Here is a 23911-nt window from a genome sequence, read left to right as displayed (position 1 = left end):
TCCATAGTGCATAATACATATGATTTTTTTAAGGTTTTGATGTTATTGTTTTATTATCTCTCATTACTATCTACTCATTCATTTATGATTAATTTATTATCTATTTTTCATTGTTTCTTATTTCATTTTATTTCAGTTTGTTTTATTATGTTCATATTTTCATTTTAAAACTTAAATCAGCTGCCCAAAGCCAAACTAACACTTTAAGAGATTCCAGAAGTTACAAAAAAAAAGTGTGTGGTAACTCTTGTTTCCAGTGAGATCGGACAAATTAATGATTACAAAGAACATGAAGATGTTTTTTTGATCAGGTATGATGTTTTAGAAACCTCGGGGAATATCGCAGTGAAATCCCCACCGTGGAGTAGATTCACTTTCATCTTCAACTCCTTTATTACACCTGAATCTCAAGCAGCCAATAAGAAACCTTTTTTTTTGGTATCCACCCCCTGTTGAACACACATTAAAAGGGCCAACAAAAGGCTGATTCTTCTCAGAGATTTGAAGCCATCACACTCGAAATCAGGTAAGATGTTACTGTATGTTAGCTATCCTTTCAATGACTATATTTGTTTAAATTTTAAGCTTTGTCTTTAAAACTTTATTTAATCTTTATCTTGATCTTTTAATTTAATTCTTAACCTACTGTCAATGTTTTTCTTTTTTCTTTAATTGGCTTAAATATAAAATAAATGAATAAACAAATAAATAACTTAATTGGTTGTCCATCCCTAAAATCAGGGCATCTGAACCTGTCTGCTTTTTACCTGTTCACCTTTCTACCTGCCTTCATGTCTGCCTCATAATACCTAGCATAAGTTGATTTTATCACGCACAGTGTCCTGGTCTGAGATGATGGTGCTTTGAATACAAGCAAAATTATCCTTTCTCATGTCATTAGTGAACTTGTGATAACCTCATTAGCTGCATATTAACTTCCTAGCCTCACCTGCCTGCCTCCATGTTACCTTTAACCATATTACTCACCTGTGTGGCTTTCTGCTTCTCATGTCTTTTGGGTCTCATCTCTTTTGCCTGATAATAAGAAATGAATAAATTTCTACTCTACTTTACTCTGCCAGCTCTTCTTTGTTCAAAGTCTAATTTGAAAAAAAAAAAAAACACAGAAAATTTTAATCCTATACAAAAACTAATCCAGCAAAAACTGTGGTAAAATGTTAACTTTGACCTGAGAACCAAAAAGTAACCACAAATACAGTCAGTCAGTTTCCAAGCCACAGCACTTGTATTTTATTGTTTTTTAAGGAGAAGACTTCAGCGCTTTAAAGAAGATCTATATTTTGCAGCAAATAACTAATGTCCCTGATTGTTTCTCTGAGTTTTTTACTGGTTGGAAGACAAGTGAAACAGAAACCTCCATCATGTCCACCACAGACCAGAAAATGATCCTCAATAATTACATATCATTTTACATCAGACCAATACAAAACTGGAATTCCCTGCCCAACACCACTGAAAATTTACTTAGATACTCCACCTCAACAACACACCTTTGAATGTGGCTTGCTGACAACTTTAACAGCACACATTGATCCCTGTCAGATGGGATATGTGTGTCTGATGTAACATAGTCATTGCTGCTGCCTGACCCCATGTTATGTTTTGTATGTGCTTCAAATATGGCCTCTATGATTACTCTTTTCCTTTTATTGCATGAACTGCTTTATTGTGCTTTGTGTGTGTCTGTGCCAACTGTGTGACATGTTGTTTGTCTTTTCCTTTTGCCTAAATCTGCTGTAATCATAAACGGGACTTTCCACAAAACAATAAACAAACAAATGAAACTGAAAGAATATCACAGTCCTGGTGACAATCAGTAAAAAAATAAATCTAATTCTGATCCTGCTCATCACCAGGCTGTAGGGGGAGCTGTTGGAATGGCATTTCAACTTTATGAAGCAATAAAGCAGTGGAGAGACCTGATCAGGAACTCGACAAAAACCAGCCACACACTGAGGGATACAACTGATACGCTTTTAAAGACCAGTCAGACATTGGAGGAGAGACTCAATGACAGAAGGTAAGAAGGAAAGAAGGAAGACTAGAGGTTGCAATAAAGAGGAGGAACACTGCTGTTATCTTCAATATCAAATTCAGAGAATGACCAAATGCAGATTGACCAAATGTTTGTTTATGCAGAAGTCAGCTGTGGAAAATAGATCAGTGGTTCATGATTCAGAATGAGAGAAAGACAGAATAAAAACCTAATGCCTCTTTTTTTTTTATCTCCGACAGGAGACGTCAGGAAAATGAGAGACTGATGTCTTTGGCAATAGAAAAGTGTGAGGATGAAAGTGTCAAGAAATGGCTGAAACAGAACTATGGATCTGCAGCCTTCAGAAAACTTGGAGATTTGTTTAACTTCCTGAAAAAACACATCACTGAGGAAGAGAAGAAAGACCACGGTGACAAGATTGACATCACCATCCTGGCACATGGAAACATCAGTAGTTCTATGATCCCAGCATGCCACCTCCTACCCCTGCCCACCATCACAGATGTGGTTCTGTATTCTCCCTGGAACTGCACCCTTCATGCAGATGCAGCATATGGCATCGCTACGGGTGTCATGAAGCCAAAGCACAGAGTGTTGAACTGTGCAAATAATGGCTGTCTAGTTCCAAAGGGGAAGCATCGTCCTGAAAAACTTCCAAACTACTGGAACTCAATGAAGACAGCTGGAGAAGAAGAGATACCAAACATCACACTCACACCTCTAAATCCACCAGAGGATGGCTACTTTAAGAAGTTTCAGTCACTCGCAAAAGAATATGGCCTACCAGTGAGAAACCGAATCATCATCCCGTACGTCATCCCAGCAGAAGAAACATACCAGCAGGAGGAACACAGAGTCCCGTTCTATGTTGTATCATTGGCCTTTTCACTGGCGCTGGTGGGCAGCAGGTTCAAAGCCACCATCCATCTCGCCACTTGTCTTGGTGATCGATCTGCTGGGACGAAATGTGACACAGAGTATCTGAAGAAGCAGTATGCCTGCACTGTCGACAACACTACCATGACAGCTTCACCAGACATGTTCAAGAAAAAACTTTTTTAACTTTTAGGGGCAGAAAAGAAATGTTCAGTTTTAATTTGTGCAACACTTTATCAGGGTTTCCTCAACAAAACTATCAGCTGAAAATTCAGCTACAGTACAATCTCTGACACCACAGGCTAAAATCTGCATACATGAATTTATCTTTTGATGAAAAAATTCTGTTTATTAGACTTACCCTAAATTCTGTAAAGAAATCAAATCTTCCGTTCAGAGTTTCAGTCAAGTTTTCCGTAAAATCAATGTTTATTTTCTTCATCAGAAACAGTGGTTGACCCTTTTCTGATACTTGATTCTGTGACTTTCAGTTTTGATTCCTTATGACCTATGTCATAATGGTTTGTTTATGTCAAGGAAACAGGGACAGCATTGTGCATGCAATCAATTTTCTGTACAAAATACTGGCTTTAGGCAATGTGTGGAGATAAGCTGGACATAAAGTGAATTTTGTATGTCAATGGCATTATTTCTTCTTCTTTAAAAAAAAAATACTTAATTTTAATTTCTAGATTTTTCACATCACTTTTTTTTATAAAAAATATTTATTTTTAGTTGAAAATAAATTTATCTAAATGATAAAAGTCTGGTTGTTTTTTGATGAATGTTGTGTTTGTAACCCTGCAGGTGTAGGTGTAGACAGCGAACAGTCTCATCCCAGATCCCAGGTCAGCAGGTTTGCATCAAGTATGAGGACAGAGTGAGGCTTTCCACACAACTATTTAATCTATAAAACTAGAAATTAACCACATGAAGCCAGGTCTCCACAGCACTATTTTCAGTAATCATACATGAGTAGTAAAACAGACAGGAGACCCTCACCACCAAATCCTCCTGACGTCTCGGAGCACAACAGCTTGTATGACTGAACAGCTGGCACCATCTACTGGCGCTATACGGTACTGCCATATAGTATAATGACATCAAGATTCTGGTACAGCAAAGGTATGTACTGTATTTCTATATGACTAACGTGTCATTATTCACATTAGTCTGATGATCTGTTGCATATAAAAGTCGGAGGGAAATTTACATAATCCCCTCAAAAGAACACATGTTGAACATTCATGAATTATCAAATTCACCCACAATGGGAGCATTTTGCCACCTTCTTAAATCAATTGCCCCAGTCAGTTGTTTTTTCTTTTTATAATGTATTCCTTTTAACTTTCTGATATTTTTAAAATCTTTTACTCAACGAGGTTATGAAAACATATCACTAGTGCAATGATAATAATAATTAATAATACTAATAACAACCAATTATGTTATTTTTACATGAGAAAAAAAAATTAAGCAAATTTAAAAACATATATATGTGACTTGTACAATTTATCAACTTGAATTGTGTCAACAAAAAGCTAACAAACACACTAACTTAATAAAATCCTGAAGAGGCTTATGTCACTCTTCAATACTTCAATAAAAAAAACCCCTCAAAACTTGAAATAAGTTATACAGTTCATTTCAAGACTGAGTTTAAACTTAACACTCTTTGTCCAAATAGCTGAGCAACACTGCTTAGTACATGCAAGTCATTTAGCTAGCTTTACGTAGCTAGCTATTTTTGCTAACCAAAAATACTGAAAAAACGATGATATGATATGTTATTAGCCTAGCTTAAATGACAGTAAACATAATCACTCACCAATAGGGAATAAGCCTTCAGTCATGTTATTTACCAAGTAGGTTTTCAACTTCCTTGAAGCAGCCACCTCTTGACACTTGTTCACTTGCCTGATGCTGCGTTACAAACATCTCGGACGTTAGGATTTTCCGAGTTCAGAGTGTACCAGACGTACCGTGTCAGATATTAAAAAAAATCTTGTGGGATTAAATGTAATTTAGATAAGTGTATAAACACCAAATAAAGCGTTTGAAAGGAAAAAGGCTGTGAAATGCATACAACTAGGATTAATCAAGGAAGAGTTTGATGTTGGTGTTCTCTGAGTGAGAGCTCTTGTGACAGATTTAACTAATATATATGATTATATATTTTTGTCATAACTTACTGCCAAATCAAGTTAGTTATTTATCAATGAATCAAATTAGCTACATTTTTTAACTGTCCTTGTGTGCTCCCCCTGGCGACTGGCTACAGTATAGGTCAAAAGCTCAGTTTCCTCTGTTCATTTGAATGGGGCTGTGGTCAAACTTTAGAAAATAAATACACCTCCTAGAAATGTTTCTAACATCCGTTTGTTGTGATACAAAGTCATTTATAGGCTGTATTATGTTCAGGTCCTCTTTTTTTGAAAAGTTTCTTTTTCATTAGTTATTAGAGTTGAAAACAAATTTTTATGTCACTTTTTACTATGATTGGCACCTGCTGTTTGTGCATATAGTTCTTTTGGGAACAAGAAGATACATTGGGAAGAAGAGCCTAGAAGAGATTAGAATTTCAAGAGAAAGAAATAAAACTTTTTTTTTTTCCTCTGGCTCCACTTTGGCTGCAAGATGGCGGTGCCTCAGAAGGGGGTATTTTGGCTTCAAAACAATGGTCAAAGTCAGAGCCACACTGTTTATTCTATATGTGCAGTCTATGGTTTAACTGTATAATTGACAGTGTTATTACAATGGAGAGCTGAAAAATGCCAATAAAAAAACAATTTCTGATAAAGTTTTACTATTTACATGTGACTTTTCAGTGGATTCTGTCATTGTTGTGTGACATAAGATATATCTTTGTCTGTAAAGTTGCGTTGGATTTTTTTCTCTAAATTTTTAAGTTGGAGCTTTTCTATTGCACTTTTTTGCACGTTGTAAGTTGTGAAATCCCTTCCTCCAAGTTGTTGAGAATGCAGCAGCAAAGTAAAGTGGCCTTAGTCACACTCTTGACAAGGGCCAATCATACTAAAGGTGTAGAATCACGTTATCTGTTAAACTGAGGTTGTAGGCAATTTTACCAAAGGTGGGTGGTATCATAAGGAGTTAAACTAGGCGGGAAAAAAGGAGCTTCAAATATGTCCAGCTGTTTTCATGACTTGACTTTTACATACTGTTATAAACCCTGACTTTTATCATTCTCCAGTTTCAATATTCTTAAACACCACTTTGGTTCACATTATTAGACACTTCAGATGACAAGAGTGATAAAAACCAGAACATTGACCCTGTGACTCCAAGGGTTACATTTGTGGTCTTATCCTCAGTGTTGTTGCTGCAGGCTAAAGAAAACTATCGCAGAAATTCCAAAACTTGTAGACCATTTGGCTCCTCAGATACAACAAGTTTATGATATATATGAGAAATGTTTACTTTTTATAAACAGATAAAATAACATTAGTTTACAACAATTTCTTGTTTATAGTTCAAACATCTATTTGAATGCATTATGAAAAATAGCAGACAGCTCCTTTCTAGGTCTCAGAACATTGATCCTAACAGGAAGTGCTCTGGTTGGAGCAGGCCTGGTTTACCTTATATGGACGCTCCTGTTTGTCCAAAAACGAAACTTTTCCAAACAAAACGAGCAAAGAAGACACGCTGCTCTGACTGTGCTCTCACGTCTCTTCAGCAGCAGCAGGATGCAGGTTCTGAGGGTTTTGTTGATCGTGGGTCTAGTGCTGGTTTCTGCGGAGCTTTCTGGTCAGTCTGAAAATTTGATAAACATAATGTTATATGTTAAAGTCATATTTCAGAGCAGGTTTCTGTTTCAGCTAAGTGAGGATATTTTAACTGATTTAACATTTACACCTATTTCATCATGAAAAGGTGTGAAAGAAACCTCTGCCTGTTATTATTTCGTCTTATTTGAAGTGCTCATGAGTTAAGAGTACAGCTCTGTTTTTTAAAACACTTTTGGTAGAGAGTGATCTGTCAGATTTTATAGAAAGAGATAGAATTACAGATGAACATTTGCCTAAAGCAGAAATTGAAGTTTTCTGCTGAAGCAAAACAAACTTATTGATAACAGAGTTTTTGGAAATTTGCCTGAAGTTGTGTAACTTTTTATGGGAAACCAAAGCAAACTCTTCCCTGTGTTGAAATCCTGGAGACCGCCCTCTGTAACATAAACACACACTCACACTCACTCACACACACACACACACACACACACACACACACACACACACACACACACACACACACTCACACACACACACACACACACACTCACACACACACACACACACACTCAAATTCATGCACTGCAAGTTTAGTAAGTTTTAATCATCTGTCATCCTGTTCTGATTTGTGTGTGTGTGTGTGTGTAGAGTGTGTTCAGTGTTTTGCACATTTCAGCCTGGACTCGGGTCAGTGTGATGAACTGATTGGTGAGGTGGATGAAGATGACTGCTGTCAGAATCCTCTGTATGGCTACCAGGCAGAAGATGGAGTGTGCCGCTCTTGTGGGTCAGTATAAACACACACACACACACACGCACACACACACACACACACACACACACACACACACACACACACACACACACACACACACACACACACACACACACACACACACACACACACACACTAGTCACACAGAATCTAATTAACTCTGTGCTATAGCTGACACATCCAAACTTGTGAGGACAAACCATCAGAGGCCTATCACACTGTTACCCACCCTGTCACAAACTCCTGACATTTTCTAGATTTTTACAGCCAGGATTTTCTGGATTTCACACTCCCACCTGACAATTGGAGATGCTCAGTCTGAATGAAGAGAATGAAAGAGAGTGAAGAGAATCCACTCAACATGACGGGGTCAGGCACTCACACACCTGACTTCACACTGATTTTTATAGGGAGCTGCAAGAGACACCTGAAGTCAGGATGAACAGATCAAAGAGTGTGTGTGTGTGTTTGTGTGTGTGTGTGTGCTCATGTATTCATCCCGAAAACGTTTGTTGAGGTTTTAATACAAGTCTTGATAAAACCAGCTTCTCTGTGTTGTTGTGTCTTCAGGCCGCCAACATGGTCTCCATGGTCACCATGGTCAGACTGTAACGTCCTCTGCGGGGACGGAGTGGAGCAGAGAAGGAGGAAGTGTGTTGGAAATGGCCAGTGTCAGACTTCTAGAGGCACTCTAGGCCTTCAAGACTATCTAGAGACGGTATCCTGCAGTGGCACCTGCTGCGACAGTACGCGTACATACATGTTTGATATGTCACAATTACATTACACTGGGTTTGGTGAATCACTGTATGTGTGTGTGTGTGTGTGTGTGTGTGTGTGTGTGTGTGTGTGTGTGTGTGTGTGTGTGTGTGTGTGTGTTTGAAGTTGAGACGTGGGGCTTATGGCAGCCTTGGTCGCCTTGCTCAGTGTCCTGTGGACAGGGTGGGGTCTGGAAGAGAAAAAGAGACTGTTTAAGTCCCCCTAAGTGTCGCTCAGCCTGCACCGGCCCTTCAGAGGAGACAGAAGCATGTCCTCCACAATCTACCTGTCCAGGTAACCTCTCTGTGCGTCTGTTACCTGTGAGCTCACACTTGTCTGACTGTCTGCTGGTAAACTCTCCGTCTGTCTCTCAGTTCACGGAGGTTGGACAGCTTGGTCTGACTGGTCTCAGTGTTCTGGATCGTGCATCTCTAACCAGGGTGCTCCAGTGAGAATGCGAACACGAACCTGCTCTAACCCCGCCCCTTCCTTTGACACTGTCCCACATGGTAATGGTTGCCCTGGAGACAGCTCCCAGGAAGTGGTCTGCAGCGAACTTCCAAACTGTCCAGGTGAGAGGAGGATTGATAAGATGAAACATCAAATACTTAGTTTGAACAAAAGCTGACCTGTGCTGATTGGTTGTCCGGACAGTGCATGGAAACTGGGGGGCTTGGCTTCCAGCAGGGCCCTGCTCTGTGACTTGTGGGGAGGGGCTTCAGCTCTCAAACAGGATATGTGATAACCCCGCCCCTCAGTATGGTGGCAGACCATGTGATGGACCCAGCACTCAGAGCAGCATCTGTCAGAGTCCCTGTCCAGGTGACACTTCCAGTCTATTCCTGAGTCTGTCTCTGTTTTCTTTTCCAGATTTTCATGTTTGACTTCAAAGTAATTGAAATGATCTTAAAATAACCTTCCACACTTAACTACACTATGAACTAAGTGTACAAAGTTTGATAGTTGTCACGTTTCAACTTCAAATAAATTCATTACCCCGTCACTTTGCATCCTGGGAAAAGTTGTCTTGAACAAAGAAAAGGAGAGTTATCCTGAAATCTGTCTCTGCGTCTCTGACAGTTGATGGGAGCTACACCGGCTGGTCGAACTGGGGTGAATGTTCTTCATCCTGCATCCCACAAAGCTCGGTCCCCACGAGAACTCGCCATCGCACCTGTTCCAACCCCAGTCCTTCATCCAACCCACCTGGGAGGAGTTGTCAGGGAGAGGACAGGCAGACAGACCACTGCAACCATCTGCCTCACTGCCAAGGTATATCTGTCTGTCTGACACCTATCTTTCTTAATACAGTCTTTCATCTTTCATGTTTCATGATAGATGTATGTTCATTTCCACTATGACATCTGCAATGCATCTTGACAGTTCTCACAGTGCTTCAGTGTTATGTTCCAGCCTCATTCCAAAAGTAAACTAAAATCATCTATTCTCCTCAAAATTCTTCACACAGCACCCCATAATGACAATGTGAATTTTTTTTTCATTGAAATTTTGCAAATTTATTAAAAACAAAAAACAGAGACATCACATGTACAAAAGGATTAACAGCCATTGCTCAGTATTTTGTTGATGCACCTTTTTTAGCAATTACAGCCGTAAGTCTTCCTGATTATGATGGTACAAGCTTGGCACACCTACCTTTGGGCAGTGTGAACCACTCCTTCTTGAAGAACCTCACAAGCTCCATCACACTGGATGAGGAGAGTTGGTACACAGCCGTTTTCAGATTCAGATTTAAGTCTGGGCTCTGGCTGGGCCACTCAAGACCATTCACAGAGATGTCCTGAAGCCACTCCTTTGATATCTTGACTGTGGTCTCAGGGTTGTTGTCCCGCTGAGAGATGAACTACCACCCAAGTCTGAGGTCAAAAGCACTCTGAAGCAGGTAAATTGTTGCACTCATCTTTCCCTCAACCCTGACTGGTCTTCCAGTTCCTGCCGCTGAAAAACATCCCCACAGCATTTTGCTACCACCGCCATGCTTCACTGTCAGGTGATGATGAGCGGTGCCAGGTTTCCTCCAAACATGTTGCCTGACATTCACACTAAAAACTTAAATCTTTGACCAGGGAATTTTCTTTCTCATGGTCTGAGAGTCCTTCAGGGGCCTTTAGGCAAACTCCAGCCAGGCTGTCATGTGCATTTTACTGAGGAGTGACTTCCATTTGGCTACTCTACCGTACAGACCTGATTGGTGGATTGCTGCAGAGATGGTTGTCCTTCTGAAAGAGACCAGAGGACTGCTGGAGCTCTGACAGAGTGTCCATCAGGTTCCTCAGTTTTTCTGGACCCTTCCCCAGATTTGTGCTTCAACATAATCCTGTCTCCGTAGACAACTACTTTGACTTCATGCTTGGTTTGTGACCCGACATGGAACCCGTGGGACCTTATATAAGCAGGTATATGCCTTTCCCAATCATGTCCGATCAACTGGACTGACCACAGGTGGACTTAAGTTAAGCTGTATTCCAAGGATAATCAGTAGAGACGGGATACAGGCGGGAGCTCAATTTCAAGTTTTGTGGCAGAAGCTGTAAGTACTTATGGACATGTGATGACTTAGTTTATTTTTAAGAAATAAAAAAAAATCATGTAGTCATTATGGGTTTTGTGTGCAGAACTTTGAGGAAAAAATTAATTTATTTGATTTTGGAATGATTCAGGGTAAGCATCAGGCTATCAGTCAGAGTTCAAGAGACGGAAATCAAGATGGCAAAGAACAATCTGGAATAAAGAGAGTGAGACAGAGTGAGCAGGGGACACTGCGAGGCTGAACATGATTACACTCTTAGTCATCTCATTCCTCCTTAACAGTCCATGGAAACTGGGGGCCTTGGTCACCCTTCTCCCCCTGTCCCGTTACCTGTGGTGTGGGGCTCCAAGTGTCAATCAGGAGATGTGAAAACCCCGCCCCCCAACATGGTGGGCAGCCATGTCCTGGGGAGAGTCGTCGCACCAGCACCTGTAAGACTGGTGTCCACTGTCCAGGTACACACAAGACTCTCATCTTTGATTTCACTCACTCAAACATCATCTGAATGATTTTAGAAACTTTTATCTTCTGTGTATTTCCAGTGGACGGGTCGTGGTCGGAATGGTCACAGTGGAATAAATGTTCATACCCATTTGGTGACAGAAAGATCAACTGTCGGAAGATTGGCGGCAGTCAGACCCGGGAGCGTGAGTGTCTTCACCGAGCTCACAACGGGTCCATCTGCAGTGGGACATCGCTAACGGAGAGACGGGTCTGCTACGATGTGGAGGGTTGTCCCAGTGGGTGGAGCTTAAACTGTGTAAACAACATTGTGATCAGAGTAAACAAAGAGCTGAACAGAAAGAAATGAAAGAGATGTGTGTGTTACAGTGAAGGGTACCTGGGAAGACTGGGAGCCATGGAGTCTGTGTCGACCCCCTTGTGGACAAAGATCCCTTCGCTTTAGGGTGAGACACTGCAAACTGGATTACACCGGTTACAGGTGAGTCTGCTGAATCTGCAGAGCATCGCAGTTCATTGGAGAGACTACCTACAGCTCTGTGAAGGGTGACCTGTGTGTGTGTGTGTGTGTGTGTGTGTGTTTTTTCAGCCTCAGAATTGGCCGTACGCAGGAGGAGGCAACTTTCTCTGGGAGACCCCTTGCTGACTGTGGCGAGAGAAGTAGGCCTGAAACGCAGCCATGTCTGAACGCTGCCTGCCCTGAAAACTGATGACTCTAACACCAGTAACACTCTCTTATGATGGCACAGTCACCAACACGACTCCAGATGAGTTTAACAGCATAAACATGGTGATTTTTAGCTTTTTCATGCAAGTAAAGGGATGACATTCGCACTCTGAATGTCTTTACTTTATATTAACATTCAGGGGTGGAGTTCAACACTGATAAAACACACTGGCAACACACTCAGCCGTAAATCAAGCTACACTTTAAGTGACGTCTTGTGCTTTGAGCAAGAGTCAGCGCCAACTCTTTTTTTCTACATGCTGAGTTTAAAAATGTTCTCCTGAACGCTGTACTTAGATGCAAACTTGTTATCATACATTTAAGAGGTCTAATAATCAAAAGTCTGAATAAGTGTTTTGTGTTTTTTTAAACTTGACTGTTTTTTGTGTTTTGGCAAAATTACATTCAAAATAAAAAAAACCCACTTCTGTTGCTTCACCCTTCTTGATCGCTCTCTTTTGCAGACACACTTGCATAAACACACATTTCTACAGTGGCTGGTAAGTGTCAGATGATACGCAAAAGCCACAACCATTGACTGTATAAGAAATAGATGTAGTGTCTGTGTCGTCACGTGTCTTGTTTCTGAAACACAGTTTTGAAGTAAACCATCAACAGGGGCCATAATGGAAGTAAGGCAGGTTTTGAACCTCCACATTAAGGGGTACAGGATGCCTGTCGATCGGATGAGCTGTGCCTTAACAGGGTAAAGTCATGTTCCAAATGTCTTTTTAACTGCTGCCTAAGAAAAATTCACCCTCCATATTGTGTGTGCTGGTACAGAAATCAGGTATTTTGGACAGTGTGGATGTGGTTTTTAGTACTTCTGTAGCCAGCCTCAACCAGATACTGAATTTTAGCACTTCCCCATTGTCTCATATTTTCAGACCAGAGGTTGTCGCATGGCCACGACATGAACGCAAACGCAGCGACGTAACAGAAGTACAGCCACAACTAGGGATGGGTACCGAATTAGGTACTTTTATAGTTACCGACCGAATTCTGTCAAAACACCGGGTATTCAAGAAAAATCAAAAGGTACAATGTTTAGGTACCTAAACGCATCCTTGTGACTGTGGAGGAGTGTAAGGGTGGGGGATTTTCCATGCTGGACATGAACACAGCATTATAAGGTTATATTTTGAGCAATATATATGTTAAATTGAAAGAAAAAATACATTTTATTATTAACCAAATTGATATTTTGTACCACAAACACAAAAAAATACCGAAAATTGGTACAGTTGAGTACTGATACCAATTGCCAGGTACCAGGCATCTGTACTGTATCGTTTCAAATGTGAAAGGTACCCATCCCTAGCCACAACGGAAGATTAAAGAGGACAATTTGAGCGGTTTTCCATCAGACGTTTATCCCAACAGACACAGAAAAGCTGTTGAAGTAAGAAAACAGGGTTTTCTTTTTCAAAACCAGCTATGATAAATATGCTATAATCCGAATGATTTGGCTTGGCTGATTCCCAAATATAAGATGACATTAACGGTAAATATTACAGAAATCCAAGTACTAGAAAGGCTATCACAAGGTGTGACCCCTTAAAAGAAAACAATGTTTTACTTACTTTTACAACTTTTCTGTGTCCCTCAGATCAGTGGTTCTGTGTCATAACCATAGACTGTATATAGAGTGGTCAGCGTGGCTCCGCCATTTATCATTGTGCGGTTTTAAAGCCAAAATACCCCCTTCTCAGGTGCCACCATTGTAGCAGTTTGGAGCCAGAGTCTGCGCAGTAGAGATGATGAGGGATTCTGGGAGAATCTGAGTGGAGCTGGGTGACAAAAATAATAATAATTTTTTTCTTTTGGGAGTCGAATCACTTCCTGACTATACCTCCCGACACATCCCCCAAAAAAATACACGATAACAGCAGCTGTCAATCATCGTTAAACCTTACGTAAAGCCTCGTTTTTAACCTCGTATAACTAATGAAAACGAAACTTTTAAGAAAAAAGAGGACTTGAATACAAGGCAGCCAAATGATATCTTCAAATCACCACAACAATCAGACGTGGGAAACATTTCTACGAGGAGTATTAATTTTTTAATGTTTGACCACAGCCCATCTGGGACGACTGGAAAGTCGTATTTTTAAACCTATACTGCAGCCAGTCACCAGGGGGAGCAGTTTTTGTGGAGACCTCACTCATTTTCCATTTTTTTTACAGTCTATGGTCATGACCCCAAATTTAACATGCATGTGTGTGTAGCCTGGAAGCTACATACAGGCTTTCTAAAAAAAGCGCTTGTCTTGTAAAGTTTTTGTAACACTCTGAAGATAAACTAGAACAGATTGTGCAAAAACAGGAAGTGATCATAAAAACGTCACATCAGAGTGAAAAATCAATAGGATTATTAATCCTAGGTTTATGTTTTGTGACCTGAATAAATGGAAAAGACCAACTTAAGCCCCGCCCACACTGTTTATTAACAGGTGACTGCACAAAATGACAGATTACGACTCCACTGTTCCTCAAAACACACACCCTTCCTTCATCAGTCCGTCAGTGTGCAGTATTGTGCCCCACCCCCTCTCTGTTTTGACATCATGGAAGTGTCCCCACAGGGCGCTCAGGTCCCAGCTCCAGTGTTCCCAGTCTCAGAACTCCTTCAGTGTCTGATTCATTAAAAGTCCAGTTCATCCAAACACCAGCTCCTTCCAGTGAAACAAAGTTCAGTAGTCTTCGCTGTAAGCTTTCTTCTTCTACTGTTTTTCATTTTTTGGTAATGTAGCCACAGCAGTCAGTGCGGCCAGTCGCCTCTGGGATCCTGAGTTTGTCTCCAACGGGACATTTGTCTGTTTGTGGTGTTTGTTTGACTGTGATATTTTTTAAAGTACAATAATGTCACAAAACTTCAGGAACAAAACAAAAACATTACAAACTTGTTGACTCATCAAACTGTTTGAGATGCTCTGCCTCTTCAAATTATCCCAATGAAATATTCATGACGTATTTTTGTTCAAGTACAACTTCAAGTCCTGCAGGAAACACAAACCCAGACTGAACGGGCAGCTGTGGAGTTAAGTTTAGTCAAGGCAACACCAATTCTCATCATAGGGACTGAAGTCAGATTTCACGTTTTAAACTTTCAACCCATTGAATAAATCAAATTCCTTCATGTTTGGGCTCAAACATGCACGCAGTCAGGTTGATGTCCCCTCAGTACTTGGATTCTTGGATTCAACCTTCAGCCGTGGAGTGACTGTCCGAACCTCCACTGTTGTACAGTTTCACTGCATCTCATACGTCACAGTAAAGTCTTGTGACAGGAGTATGAACTCCTAACAAACAGATTAACATGTTGACAGGATGCTGACATAACTCCACTGTGATGCAGATTCATTAACATTCTGCACGTTGACAAAACAACTTAAAATGTTTGTTTCATAAGTGGAGTTTGGTTCAAGCATTCCTGATAAAACATCAACTGATATACTTGCATGACGCCAATTCTGGGTTTACAGACATCCTTAAAGTGCAAACATTTGGCTTAGCTTTAAGTCTCACGAAGAGAAACGCAGACACTGATCTGACACCAAAACGACCATCTCTGTGTCCGACGCAAACAACTTAAACTAAATTAGTAATAAATCTCATTCATGTCTGTCTGTTCCAGTGTGACCAGCCCAGCTCTTGATAAAGTGGAAGTACCTTTAACCATGTATTCAACATGACAACAAATAATATTCAAAAAAATTAGCAACAAAGTAAACTTAGCAAATTCTCCAACATTTGCATCAGATGTTTGCACTGACAAGGTCTTTCTCAGCCTGAAGAGTCATTGGTTGTTTACTTTTGTGTCTTTACCAAACAGAGCACTGAAACCTTCAACTCTGTTATCAGGAAGTAGATCTAAGAGCTGAACAATCAACCCTGTAATAAAACATAATGATCTGGCAGCATAACCAAAAAACCTCTGTTGAATTTTTCTTGTCACAAATTTTTTGTTGATAGAAATAAAGAATTTCTTTAAAGTTACTTTCTTTTTTAACCTTTCCTTTTGAAAGTATCCTCTTTGAGAAACGTTGGGAGTAGGTCATGGCTGAGTCATCGCTGCTGGGAATACTGTAACCTCTGTGAAGAGGACACCCACTGACCCGTTCTTATCAAAGTGTAACTTTTACGAAATCCATGACAAACAAACGTCAACACTTTGGATTTAAAAGTAAAACTCATATGGGGTTAGAAATTTAACCATACATCTATATCACCTTAAATAAATATCTGTTTGCTGTGTTGCTTGAAACTTTTTCTATGAGCACATCCTGACTGCAAAAAACAGTCCACATCGTCTACAAACCACCTAAATAACCAAACATGATAATGTTCTATCCATTTACCCATAATGCACTGGAAGTTGGTCTGTGACGGTACATTCAACTCAGGTCTACATGTGGGAAACACTGGTGAAGAGTGTTTCACGGCAAGACCTTCACCTGCTGCAGCCAAGTCTGTACAGGGGAGAAAAGAACTAGAAAATGTAAAGGCTGACAGCGCCCTCTGCTGTTAAAAGAAGGTACTGTTTATTTTTTATCTCAAAGATTTAAGCGTACCGATTAACTTTTCTGCTTTTGTGTCAGAGTCAACCTGTGTTTTACTTGGTGGGTTTGATAAGACTTTGAGGTTGTTGTATTTTTAAAAATTTATCTTGTTACTCATTAAATCTTTAGCTTTCATTGTACGGTAATTTATCCTCCTGATCGTTGCAGTTTAGACTCAATTTAACGTGTTGGAATGTCAAAGTTCAACCCCTAACTCTTCACTGAGGAAGACCTCAAGTGTTACCGTGTAGTTTCACAAAGTCGATCGCAGCTCGTTTTACATTTCCAGCTGAGTTGGACTTTAAAGGATCCCAGGGGCGACAAAAAGTGTCTCTCCTCTCACCGAGGTTCTTTGTTTTTTTTGTTGTGTTCTGTTTTATCGAGATGTAGCATCTTTGCTAACAGTGATGTCATGTGTCCATTATTTAGTCCAGCTGCTCGGTGATGACATCATAAGAGAAAGGCGGAGTCTCCACATCCCCTGTCCCTCCCCTGTCGACTCTCCAGGAACCAATCAGAGTGCTCAGGGGAGGGAGGATCATCTGAAACCCGCCAAGATACAGGACGGAGCGGAGTGAGCTGATTGGCTGAGCTCTGTGAGTCAAGTTGGGATGTTTTGATCAACCAGCAGAAATCCAGTGTCCGAAAAATGCAGAAAAATCAGAGAAAAGAAAAAAACTGGAAGGAAAGCAGGAGGGAAGGGACAAGTTTAATACGTCACAAGCTTATTTTTTACTTTTGTATCGCCCTCACTTCTGTCTGAAACCTCACATTTAGATCCAAAAACAACAGGCTGCCTCAATTCGATCCACTAAGGATTATGTTGCCCCCATCACAGTCTGCTCCCCTGGGTGTTAATGTGCAGTTTATTTCCTGATTATTCAGACTGCAGAGACTCACCTGGTCCTCTGAGCCTCCAGTGCTACGTTTGAGAAAGGACCCCCGGCTGGCTGCTTGGCTCCAGCCCCCTCTCCTTTAACGGGGGACTGATCTCCTCCTCCGGGTCATAGTAGTAAAACTTCCTCAGGTATGAGATCAGAGGCCTACAGAGGGAAAGATTGGCAAGTATTTTTTTTTAAGTGATCCAGGCATCTTTTGTCTTTTTCATATCTAAAATCAAACATTCCGACAAACACTCACGTGGGCAGCGGCAGCTCCTGGATGTGGTCAATGCGAACCAACTGTCTGATGCAGAAGCGACACAGATGCTGCAGTGACTTGACACTGCTGAACCTGGACACAGGGTACAGTAGCTGGACCGGGGTCGGGGGCAGACCTGAAGACCAGAGAAAAAAAGTTTATAAAAATGACACGTTCGTACAGGCTGAGGAAAGGAGAGACAGACCAACAGGTGGAGGCAGGAGGTTACCTGGGACTCTGGAGCGCAGGAAGTAGAGGAACTTTCCGTTCTTTGAGTGCATGATGGCTCGTTCTATGAACTCGACTACAGAGTGACATCGATCCTCAAACTTTGGGTGACACCACAGACTGAAAGTCCCTGCAGGAAGGGGAAGACAGAGCAGATCAATAACAAACAGATTATGGAAAAAAAATCCAAGTCTTTTCTTTGTATATGTCCAGGGATGCACGATATATCCGTATCAATATCCGTATCGGTAGGGATGGGTACGAAATTAGGTACTTTTATAGGTACCGACCGAATTCTGTCAAAATTACCGGGTATCGATTCATGTAAAATCAAAAGGTACCATGTTTAGGTACCTAAATGCATCCTTGTGACTGTGAGGGAGTGTAAGAGTACGTGATTTTCTATGCTGGACATGAACACAGCATTGCAAGGTTATAAATTGAAAAATAAATTTGTTAAATTGAATTTTTTTATATTTCATTATTAAACAAATTGATATTTTTTACCACATAAACACAAAAAAGTACCGGAACTTGGTACCGTTGGGTACCGATGCCGATTGCCAGGTACCGGGCATCGGTACCGTATCGTTTCAAATGTGAAAGGTACCCATCCCTACGTATCGGCCAATATTTACTCAATAGCTGCTGGCATTTTCAGAGTATCTTCAACGATCTTTCAAGACCAAAATAATCTTATTTTCTATGAATATGTAAACACCAAAACTACCTAATAAGAGTGGACCCTCTTATCTTATGTCTCTCTTCCTGTTTTTGATCCAAAAAACAGACAAAACATATTTTTTTGATCACGTTCATCCCGGATGCTCCATCCTTTGATCCTCTCCATGGTCTTCTTTTCTCACGATGGCGCCGCTGTTTCTCTCTGAACTACCGCAATATCACCTCAGATTTTTTTTTTTTTTTACCAATATCAATATTAACATTGGTAATTATTGGTTATCGGCCATAACAACAATATTAATATCGGTATCAGCCAAAATTTTCATATCAGTGCATCCCTATATATGTCCTATCATAGAACAACCACATGCCTTGTTTCATACGTTTCTGATCAGAGATAATATATGTTCATGTGTGTTCATGTGCGTGTGTGTTACCTCTGTAGTGCTCCATGCGTGTGTGGTGTGTGACTCCCTGCGACCTGAAGCTCAGACTCAGGATGTACCGTGGGTCTGAGCTGTCCCGAACCAAAAACGACCCGTCAGGTTTCCCCTTCAACTTCATCTCTGCATCCTCCCAGTTCATCGGGCCCCAGTACCAACCACACTGTCACACACACACACACACACACACACACACACACACACACACACACACACACACACAGAAATAAGCCACCTCTGTCCAAACAGGTGATTTAAGTTCCCCTAACTTGGTCTCCAGTAATTTGGTCCCACCCACCTTCTCCAGCTCTCTGAGGCTGGTGGCAAAGCTGCCCGTGTCAGGTCGGCTGAGAGGGCAGCGGGGGACAAGTCTTGGCGGCGGGTGCTGTCCGTCAGGGCGCAGAGGGATGGGTCTGGGTAAACCTCTGAGGAAGGTGTCTGATGAACACACAGAGGAGGAGCAACAAGCAGATTTTACTCTCAGACACTTGAATTTACCTCCAGTAAAGCCTACCTCCAGAGCAAAACTTGATAATATCAGCTGTATGTATCAGGTGTGTGTGTGTCTCACCATTTAGGCTCAGGCTGTGCTGGATGGTGCTGAGGGAGGGAGGTAGGGCCATCGGTCTGGGGGGCAGAGACTGCATGGACGCTCCACTGAAAGGACCCTGCTGCTGTGGAGGACCGCCGAAATCATCTGCAGGATAGACAGAAAGACAGAGAGAAGATGATCATTCCCCAGACACAGCTGAGGAGGAATAGCCAACACAAGCGGCTAGGAAAAGAAAAAGAAAAGGAGAGAAGAAGAAGAAAAGTACCGAGCAGACTGAGGCTCCGTCTGGGAGGAGGAGGTGGCGTCGGGGGATGAAGAGAGTTCACCCCCCTTCGAGAGATATCCACATCAACCAGAGACACCGTCTCACCTGGAGACACACACACACACACACATGCAAGCACGCACGCATGCACGCACAGGTGTTAAAGCAGAGAAATGAAAAAGTAGAATGTTAGAGTTCAGTCGGAAACCACAGAAGAAGAAGAAAGAGGAAGTCTGGAGGTAAAAACAGAAACAGGAACAGTTTGTTGAGCTGCTCTTACCGGTGAAAGCAGGAGTGAAGGGCACCGGAGAGAAGGCACTGTGAGGTCTGACCTGCAGCCTGATGGAGACAAACAAAACATCAACATCATCACCATCATCATCACCATCATCATCACCATCATCATCATCATCATCATCTTCATCTTTACTTCCAGCTGCAGTGTGTCAGTCTACACCAACCAGTCAGGAATAAGGCTTGTTCACGATGCAGTGTTCAACAAAGCGATATGGAAAGGTATGGACTCAGAACATGACTGTGATATTTTCCAGATTAAAAAATGAAGGAAGAAAAAAATATATGATTTCACTTTGCTGCCCCCCCCCCCCCAAAAATATCATCTGAGTGGGAAAAACAAAATGCAAATATATATAAAAGGAGACTGAAGAAGAAAAGACAAAAGTAAAAAAAAAGATTGTGAACGAGAGAAGAAACAGGGAGCATCAAGAAAAAAAACAAAATAAACTGAATCAATACTTTTCAAATGATCATCTTTTATGTAAACTGTCAGAACTCTGACACCTGATTGGTCTGTTTACATGCCCCCCCCGCACAGTCTGACCTACAGCAGACCTCAGAGGACTGAGGTCCTGGCTGAGGTCATCAATCAATCGAACATGAAGCAGTCGCTGCCGTACCTGCTGCTGTCCTGCTCCGCTGTGCTGCAGGTGGACCCCCACACATCCAGCAGACTCCCTCCTGACGACGTGGATGATGCCAAAGACGGCCTCTTGTCCAGCAGACCCCCCGACCCCCCACTGGAGCTCTTGGTTCTAAACAGCTTACTGAGTCTGACCTTCAGAGACCCCCCTTTCCTGGACTTTCCCCGTTGTGTCTTCTCTCCCCCTCCCACTCCCAAATCCCCCTCCAGGACCACCAGGGGGGAGGCGCAGCGCCCCATGCCCCCTGAAGCCACACCGAGCTTAGGGGTAGTGGCACGGCTCTGGGGCTGTGAGCGGGACTGGTGCTGGTGAAGGGGGCGGGGGCTCGGGGCAGGGGTGGTGGACCGAAGAGAGTCAGAGGACATCTGGAGACCACTGTGGCCTGCTGCAGCCTGGGGGGGCGGAGGGTGGGCAGAAGGGTAAGGGCAGGGTGGGGTGGTGGTGCTGATGGAGGGCCGGGGGTCTACACAGGGGGTTAGGGACACTGCAGCACCCAGTACTGCCAGAGAGGACCGGCAGGACTGATCCGTGCAGACTCCCGCCTCCTCAGCCAGCCTGTGGACCTGCCGCATCAGACCGCTCAGTGTCCCGCTCGAAAATACGGGCCCAGCTCCCCCAGATGTCCCCCCTCCACTCCCCATCCCATCTCCTTTCTCAATGTCCATGTCCCCTGTGTCTCTGTCCCCTTCCTCTTCTAGTCCACCCACCTCTTCAGACCCTAGACCCTCCAGGACCAGCAGGGCATCGCTTGTCTCACTTGGGTCCTCGCCCCCTGTCCCAGAGGCAAGCACACTGTGGCATGAGCATCCCCCGCCACCCTCCCCTTCTCCCTCCCGTCCGTCACCCAGCTGGCCCAGCCTCCGTGCCAGAGCCAGAACTGGGTCCTCTCCCCCAGAGGAGCAGGTCTTCCTGGGCTCCAGCAGGCCCAGACGCAGAGCTTGGTCCAGCAGGCCCGGGGGCCATTTGGCCAGTCGGTCTGTCAGCAGGCGGTGTCGGTGACACAGAACTGACCCAGGCTCTGGGTCCAGGGCTGAAATGCCCTGCTGGGGGGTGTGTGATCCATCAGACCCCTTGGATAGTCTGAGGACTGGGTGCCACTGGAGAAGCTGTGGCTGTGGCTGCAGGTTTTCCTCTGCAGAGGGGGTGCAGTGTGAGTTCTGGTCCCTCCCACCTCCAGGCCCAGGACCAATTGTTGTGCTACCAGGACCAGGACCTGAACCAGAGTCCAGCTGCTGTCTTTGTTTCTCTGCATCTTCCTGAAGGAAACCCTGGGGCGGCTGCTCCAATCCGCACTCTAGGATCCGGTCTCCGGACCGCAGCAGGTTCTGAAACACCATCAGTTGCGCCCTGGATCCGTGTCCCCCCGAGCCGTGCTGCACCGGGTAGTCCACAAACCTCTGAGCTGCTACGGCAAAGTCCTCGGGTGGCGGTGGGGACAGCGGAGCCTCGGAGCCTGGCGGGGCCTGCGTCAGCATCAGTCCGCCGTCCAGCTCTCCTTTCCCGGGGAGCGGCGAGCTGTAGTGCGGTGAGGCCGAGCCGAGGCCTGGCGAGGGGCCGCTGGGGTCCAGATCAAAGCCGCCGCCGTGGTGACCCAGCACAGACTTCACGGGCCCGAAGCCGCCCCCTCCGGACATCAGGTCGTCGGGCTCGTCCAGCCGGTCGTACTCGGCCGCGGACACGAGCCGCATCAGGACGAAGTCTGGAGACAGGTCTCCCTGCGCGTCATTCATGCTGACAGGCTAACGTTAGCTCGGAAGCTAAACTGGCTCTGCTCTTACATAACAGCGAGATAAATAAACAGCTGCGGAGCTAACGGGGCTAACGAGCTGCCGCATCCTTCTCGCTAACCGGGCTCCCCACCGAGCACCGACCCACAGCCGGTCCGGACCGGCTCGTGAAGGTAACGGCTCCGCGGAACGACGTCAATACATAAAGAGACATGAGAAAAGCGCCCGGTGCCGCTGCTCTGTACCGTTAGCTCGCTGTTAGCCTCCTACCGACTCATCCTCCGGTCAGACAACACGGATGTGATGATGGAGGGGGGCGCGCGGGGCGGCTGCGCAGCGGCGGCATCAATTATCGATCAAAGCAGATTGATCCACGGAGGCTTGTTGGACCAAGAAAGTAAAACCTCCATCTGCAGAACACCTCCCGGTACCGGAGAGCCTCCGTCACGACCGGAGGTCTCTCTTCCTCCCTCTCTCTCCTTGCGTGTGTGTGCGCGCGCGCGTCTCTGTGTTTGTGATCAATAAATAAACACACACACACACACACACACACACACACACACACACACACACACACACACACACACACACACACACACACACACACACACACACACGAAGCTTTAATGAAAAGTGTTTAACATTTATAACAAGCACAAGAATCACTGTTAATCCAAGTTACTATATCCCTGATGGTGCTCTTAAACTGAACAGTAATTATTTTAATATTCTTAAATTAAAATAGTTTTATTTATAGAAAACGTGTTTTGTAATGTTCGTTTTTTTTGCATCTTTTTTTTTGTCATTTCTTATATCATTATTTAGTTTTTGTCATAAGTTATTTATTTTACGTATTATTGTTTACAAAAAGAAAAATGGACTACAATATTTATTGAAATAGAGAAACTAAACCTAAGGTTCTTCTGTTACCATTCCATTTTTCATTTAATTGACATTTTAATATTGGGGAAAAACACACATACACTGGCGTAAGTTTGAGTGCATTTGTAGACAAAACAGTTAACCCATACTGATACGTGACAAAATACTGATCTAGAGCAAAGACTGGATAAAGCCAGGTGATTAAAAAGCTATCCAAGTGGAGCCATATCTTTGAGAGCTCCCCCTGGTGACTGGCTGCGGTGTAGGTCAAATAGACATATACAGAAAGAGCAGCCCACTGCAAAAGTGAAAGAACTGTTGTTAAATTAGCTGTTATGTCACTCTTTATGTCTTTACAGCCTCTGTGACACAAGTCTTACTCTTTCAGCTTAACAAGAACAACAATGAAAAAAAAAATGAAATATAGAACCACACAGAGGTATATTTCCTCATTTTCTTTTAAGTACAAGATGTTTGTGTTTGTGTCAGAGCATGATTAGGATCTGTTGTGAATGCTCTCCTCTCTCTATCTAACCATCAGCCCCAGAGGGAAGGTGTGTCCACCTGTCA

At 43.1% G+C, this 23911-nt stretch overlaps 2 protein-coding genes across 3 annotated transcripts; one reads left to right on the top strand and one right to left on the bottom strand.

The window, feature by feature from the left end:
* The first annotated feature begins 6545 nt into the window (after window positions 1-6545).
* Window positions 6546-12239, top strand: LOC141809823 (properdin-like). The gene is made up of 11 exons (XM_074697022.1): window positions 6546-6661; window positions 7291-7429; window positions 7988-8163; window positions 8303-8470; window positions 8551-8748; window positions 8831-8998; window positions 9257-9448; window positions 11009-11182; window positions 11270-11467; window positions 11559-11670; window positions 11779-12239. Exons 1-11 carry the CDS (start codon window positions 6601-6603, stop codon window positions 11897-11899), a joined length of 1707 nt encoding a protein of 568 aa, XP_074553123.1. The 5' UTR covers window positions 6546-6600; the 3' UTR covers window positions 11900-12239.
* Window positions 12240-14157: 1918 nt separating this feature from the next.
* LOC141809054 (uncharacterized) lies at window positions 14158-22939 on the bottom strand. Of its 2 annotated transcripts, XM_074695866.1 has the most exons (10): window positions 20709-22939; window positions 20072-20130; window positions 19792-19896; window positions 19545-19670; window positions 19272-19411; window positions 18968-19136; window positions 17848-17976; window positions 17619-17754; window positions 17379-17521; window positions 14159-17156 (listed from the first exon to the last, which is right to left on the bottom strand). In XM_074695866.1, exons 1-9 carry the CDS (start codon window positions 22460-22462, stop codon window positions 17401-17403), a joined length of 2739 nt encoding a protein of 912 aa, XP_074551967.1. In that variant the 5' UTR covers window positions 22463-22939; the 3' UTR covers window positions 14159-17156; window positions 17379-17400. The 2 variants fall into 2 exon arrangements, with proteins under 2 accessions (XP_074551968.1, XP_074551967.1); XM_074695867.1 differs by lacking the exon at window positions 19792-19896 and having other exon boundaries at window positions 14158-17156.
* Between the last annotated feature and the right edge of the window lie 972 nt (window positions 22940-23911).

This window comes from Halichoeres trimaculatus, unplaced genomic scaffold (genome assembly GCF_033239565.1).
Source record: "Halichoeres trimaculatus isolate MK-OKI-2021-1 unplaced genomic scaffold, fHalTri1.1 fHalTri1_scaffold_20, whole genome shotgun sequence".
NCBI lineage: Eukaryota > Metazoa > Chordata > Actinopteri > Labriformes > Labridae > Halichoeres > Halichoeres trimaculatus.
Note: the sequence above shows the minus strand (reverse complement) of the source record. Positions and strands in the feature narration are given on the sequence as shown.

Excerpts from the sequence above, each read along its gene's own strand:
- LOC141809823 (XM_074697022.1), top strand. The coding sequence starts at position 6,601 with ATGCAGGTTCTGAGGGTTTTGTTGATCGTGGGTCTAGTGCTGGTTTCT. Across the intron at positions 8,164-8,302 it reads CAGTGGCACCTGCTGCGACA|TTGAGACGTGGGGCTTATGG; the intron begins GTACGCGTACAT and ends GTGTGTTTGAAG. Across the intron at positions 8,749-8,830 it reads CGAACTTCCAAACTGTCCAG|TGCATGGAAACTGGGGGGCT; the intron begins GTGAGAGGAGGA and ends TTGTCCGGACAG.
- LOC141809054 (XM_074695866.1), bottom strand. The coding sequence starts at position 22,462 with ATGAATGACGCGCAGGGAGACCTGTCTCCAGACTTCGTCCTGATGCGG. Across the intron at positions 20,131-20,708 it reads GCGGAGCAGGACAGCAGCAG|GCTGCAGGTCAGACCTCACA; the intron begins GTACGGCAGCGA and ends TGTCTCCATCAG. Across the intron at positions 19,137-19,271 it reads GCCTCAGAGAGCTGGAGAAG|TGTGGTTGGTACTGGGGCCC; the intron begins GTGGGTGGGACC and ends TGTGTGTGACAG.